This window comes from Canis lupus, chromosome 14 (genome assembly GCF_003254725.2).
Source record: "Canis lupus dingo isolate Sandy chromosome 14, ASM325472v2, whole genome shotgun sequence".
Lineage (NCBI taxonomy): Eukaryota > Metazoa > Chordata > Mammalia > Carnivora > Canidae > Canis > Canis lupus.
The window spans coordinates 847440-852801 of record NC_064256.1 but is presented as its reverse complement, the minus strand read 5'-3'; the positions used below and the strand labels follow the sequence as shown (position 1 = coordinate 852801).

Genomic DNA, 5362 nt, shown 5'->3' with positions numbered 1-5362 from the left:
TGTTTCCCAGAGTTAGGTGTCTCTCATGTTTTATCACCCTCACTGATATCTCCCACTCATTTTCTCTCTTTTCCCCTTAATTCCCTTTTACTACTTTTTGTACTCCCCAAATTAATGAGACCATATAATGTTTGTCCTTCTCTGATTCACTTACTACACTCAGCATAATACCCTCCAGTTCCATCCATGTCGAAGCAAATGGTGGGTATTTGTCATTTCTAATGGCTGAGTAATATTCCATTGTATACATAAACCACATTGTTATGCGCACTGTGGCAACACGATCAGGGTCCTGAGGATAAGGGGATGAGGAAAATAAAAAAAAAAGTAAAGAGATGGGGACAGGAGGGACACAGTGGATGATGTCCAAGCAGTGCCAGCTTTATTCAAGGTTATACAAAATTTTATAGCATGAGCAAAACAAAGCCAAGAAGGTGTTTATTTTTAGCAGGTTTGTGAAACTCTCCAAAGTTCCCCTTTCTCAGCCTGTAAGACAGACTTACGGGTGCCAGAAGACCTTGGTAAATAGATAAGCTTGTTGCTCCAGAAGTGCATACTTTAAAGGAATATTAGGTACGGTAAACAGACCAGCAAGGACAGCACAGACCCTTATTTACATTTATGACCAGGTCAGAATAAGTTTTATCTATTGTGTTATGTGGGCAATTACGTACAAGCGAGCCCTGAGAACCATTGCTCAAGCCCTTTCTCAAGCGTCTACCAACCATTCACCCTTTAGGCTCTCGAGCCTTTTGAGTGAATGAGGGACGCAAGTTCGGGCCTGGTTTGGTTCAGTTACTCCAGCTAGTTCGTGGTCGCCCACACCACATCTTCTTTATCCATTCATCTTTCGATGGACACTGAGGCTCCTTCCACAGTTTGGCTATTGTGGACATTGCTGCTATTAACATTGGGGTGCAGGTGTTACGGTGTTTCACTGCATCTGTATATTTGGGGTAAATCCTCACTGACTTTAAAAGCTGAAGACTTGGGATGCCTGGGTGGCTCAGCAGTTGATCATCTACCTTTGACTCAGGGTGTGATCCTAGAGTCCCATGATTGAGTCCTGAATAAGGCTTCCTGCAGGGAGTCTCCTTCTGCCTCTGCCTATCTCTGCCTGTCTCTGCCTCTCTCTCTCTCTCTCTCTCTCTCTCTCTCTCTCATAAATAAACTCTTTTTAAAGAAAGCTGAAAACTATTTCCTGAGTTTTGTTACAGTGAGGTGTACAGAAGAAGTGGGCATGGTATTAAAGATAACTTTCACTGAGATTAATAGTAACAATTCCTTTTGATTTTTGAGAGTTGGTGTTTCACCCACTGAAGCAGGATTGGTATTTGTAGTCAGAAAGTAGCAATATGATTCTTGTTAAAAGTATTGATTCTTAGAAATCCCCAAAAATTAGCTTAGTAATTTCTTATTTTGAGCCCTATTGAGGTATAATTGATACAACAGAAAATAGACAAATTTATATATACATATAGACTATTTTGGACATGTACATATACCAATGATACCACCACAAGCAAGCAAAGTGCTATACATATTCATTGTCAACAAAAAAATCTGTGCAACTTTTTGTGCTTTTTTTTAAATTTGTAAAGCTTAGAATTTTTTGCAGTAAATAAAGTAAATCAGATCACATGTACATCATATCATTATGGTATTTTAAGTGATAAACTTTAAATATAGATAAATATAGATATAGTTTTTGAAAATGTATATTATGACTCTCACAATGACATATTTTTGTCCTATTCCTTTCAAATATATAGTCTTCTTTTTCTATCCTCATCCCATTTCATTTTTGAGTGGTAATCTAAAAAATATTTAAATTAACACAAATATACAGAATCTAAGGGTTAGCTGCTACTCAGTCCCACAGGCTTCTCTCCTTTGACAAGCAGCCCTATTTGTGTATGTGTAAGACAACGCAGAATGGGACAGATTCTATCTCTAGACTTGTTCAGTCTGCTAAGCCTCTCTTTGCTGCTACTAACACACAACCATGGAAAATGGGATAAGGAGAGGGAAATGAACCTTTGACTGGCTGATGGTTCAAAGAAATGTATCTTGCTCCCTAAAAAAATGTTACCAGAAGGAAATAAAGTAACTATCACGATTATCTTCATGACATGCTAATAATCGGAATTAGTATTTTTTCTTTTCTAGGGACAAAACGTTATGTGAGGGACTTCTCTTGCTTTTTTCAAACCCTCCTGCTGTCCTGTGTATCTACTTCCACTGTGTATCTCTATCCACTTTTTGTCACCTGATTTTTTAGATTGCTTTGTTCACTATCCTTGTTAAACAAATGTGGCAAATGATAGTTATCATTTTGTATATACCTTTTTACTGTATTTTATCCAGAAAATAGTATATTTAAATATTTGCACACTCTGATTTCACATATCTCTTTACTCATTCAAACTTTCCCTATTTTTTTCTACTTCATATTTCAAAAATACGTCTCTCAAAAGTTTTTCCTTATATGATCAAGGACATTTTTTAAAGGGACAAGAATTTAAAGTTTATTTAGTAATACACCATTCTCAGAGCACCAAGTTTTATAAATGAAAGTCAAAGACAAACATAACTCAGTGTACACATTCTTTATTTCTTAAGAGTCCAGTTTACTTATGTCAAGAACCCCATTTCCAATCATATATTAAAATGCAGAACAAGTATATACAGGTTTTGTTCTGTTTTGGTTTTCCTTCAGTTTATTTTCTCTCCTGTATCAAGGAACATTTTGCCTTCCCCTTCCCCTCATATTCTTACTTGGAGAGATATGAGATAATTTACAGATTTATTTTGTTGAGGGTGGTTTAATTCCCCTTCCACTTCTTCAGCAGAGTTTCCCTTACTTCTTTATTACGGAGAGTGTAGATGAAGGGATTTAGAACTGGAGTCACCACAGTGTTCAGGACATGAATGGCTTTGGTCAGGTCCAAGGACTCTTTGATGGAGAGGCGGACATGAAGAAAGATGGTGGACCCATACCAGATGAGCACCACAGTGAGATGTGAAGAGCATGTGGAGAAGGCTTTGCTCCTGCTGCTGGCCGAAGGGATCCTGAGAATTGTGCTGATGATATAGATGTAGGAGACCAAGGTGATGAGGCATGAACTCAGGATGACCACAAAAGCAATCACAAAGGCCACGAGTTCCACGGCCTGTGTGCTGGTACAAGCCAGGGTGATCCAGGGTGCAATGTCACAGAAGAAGTGGTTGATAGTGCGGGAACCACAGAAGGACAGGGTGCTGATGAGAGCTGTGGGCACTGAAATGGCCAGAAAACCGCACAGCCATGATCCCAGGGCTAGCTGTGCTGAGAGCAGGCTATTCATGATGGCCCCATAGTGTAGAGGATAGCAGATGGCCAGATAGCGGTCGTAAGCCATGGCTGCCAGGAGGAAGTACTCTGTGCAGCCCAATGAGAAAACAAGGTACATCTGCAAAAGGCAGCCAGTAAATGTTATGGTTTGGCTTCTCCCCAGAAGGATGGCCAGGGCTTTGGGGACTGCAGCTGTGGTATACCAAATCTCCAAGAAAGAAAGGTTGCTCAGAAAGAAGTACATCGGGGTATGTAGCTGGTGGGAGGTACTCACCAGCATCAAGATAGCCATGTTCCCACCCACTGTGAGAATGTACATTACCAGAAAAAGCATAAAGAGAGATAGCTGAAGGACCTGGGACCCAGGAAAGCCCAGCAGGAGAAAATCCTGGTGACGGGTTGCATTGTCTGTGCCCATTGAAAATACTGAGGTATACCTGTAAATAGAGACCATTCACTGAGGCTTTTAATCCAATCACACAGTCCTAGAGAAATAAAAGGATTCATTAGCGTGCCTCAGTAACTGAACGCAGACTAACAGTCTAACATGTTGAGTGCCTGCTTTGTATTTGGAACTATGTATGGCTAATATAAAGTAATTTAATAATATGGATATAGATGTGCTATTATCACCAATTAGTGGTTGAAGAGACTTCTGTGAGAAACGTTTTAGCATTTTTTACAAAGACTGCACCCATGGTTACACTTCAGATCCAATATTCAAATGCAGTCTTTGGACCTGCATCATCCCATTCTCAACATGCCCAAGAATAGCCATAGATCACATCTAAACACACAGAAGGATAATCGTGTCACTTGACACAGTTCACTATTTTGTTACTAGACATTTTCTACCTGGTCCTTAAATGAAAATACGTTTTCCTCCTTTTTTTTCTTTGTGTCTCGAATGTAGATTCTTGTCACATTAATATTTGACACTTCGAATTTTGAATTGGTCTTCTAATTTATAACTTCTGACCTCAAAAATAATGTTTAGAAGTAAAATATAAGAAGTTTTAAATTAGTATAAACTTACTTTTGTCTTCTCTGACCTTGCAAATGCCATGTTTAAACTTACTAATGTGGTAAATTCTTTGCACCAAAAAGTATTTCCATATTGAACAATGCACTTAAGGCAGCTATTTCCTGAATCTAAGACATCTTGATATTTATTTGGAATGATTACATTGAGAACAGGATAAAAGCAGATCATTTTGAAACTAGTTTTTTTTAAGATTTTATTTATTTATTCATGAGAGACCCAGAGAGAGGCAGAGACACAGGCAGAGGGAGAAGCAGACTCCCTGCAGGGAGCCCAATGTGGGACTCAATCTCAGGAACCCGGGATCACAGCCCAAGACAAAGGAAGACTCTCAATCACTGAGCCATCCAGGCACCGGCAAAACTAGTTATTTTTTTTTATTTTTATTTATTATTTATGATAGTCACAGAGAGAGAGAGAGAGAGGCAGAGACACAGGCAGAGGGAGAAGCAGACTCCATGCACCGGGAGTCTGACGTGGGATTCGATCCTGGGTCTCCAGGATCGTGCCCTGGGCCAAAGGCAGGCGCCAAACCGCTGCGCCACCCAGGGATCCCAAAACTAGATTTTTTAAAAAGGATTCTTTAAGTTCTAGTTACTCAACACAGAGCGTAATATTAGATTCAGGTGTATATTCAGTGATTCCATGGTTATATACAACATCCAGTGCTCATGACAAGTGCACTCTTTAATCTCCATCACCTAACTAATTGGAATTTAAATAAAAACTTAAATATAGGGATCCCTGGGTGGCACAGCGGTTTGGCGCCTGCCTTTGGCCCAGGGCGCGATCCTGGAGACCCGGGATCGAATCCCACGTCAGGGTCCCGGTGCATGGAGCCTGCTTCTCCCTCTGCCTGTGTCTCTGCCTCTCTCTCTCTCTGTGACTATCATAAATAAATAAAAAAATTAAAAAAAAACTTAAATATATACCAGTTAATTTAGATTTAATCAAGAATAATTGAGTGACAGAAAAATAATGACGAT

General features: G+C 39.6%; 1 protein-coding gene across 1 annotated transcript; it reads right to left on the bottom strand.

The window, feature by feature from the left end:
* Positions 1-2719: 2719 nt before the first annotated feature.
* On the bottom strand, positions 2720-3752 carry LOC112665337 (olfactory receptor 6F1). Its single transcript, XM_025454990.2, has one exon. It carries the CDS (start codon positions 3750-3752, stop codon positions 2826-2828), a length of 927 nt encoding a protein of 308 aa, XP_025310775.1. The 3' UTR covers positions 2720-2825.
* Positions 3753-5362: the final 1610 nt, after the last annotated feature.

Bases quoted from the DNA above. Each gene is read 5' to 3' on its own strand.
- LOC112665337 (XM_025454990.2), bottom strand. From the start codon at position 3,752: ATGGGCACAGACAATGCAACCCGTCACCAGGATTTTCTCCTGCTGGGC.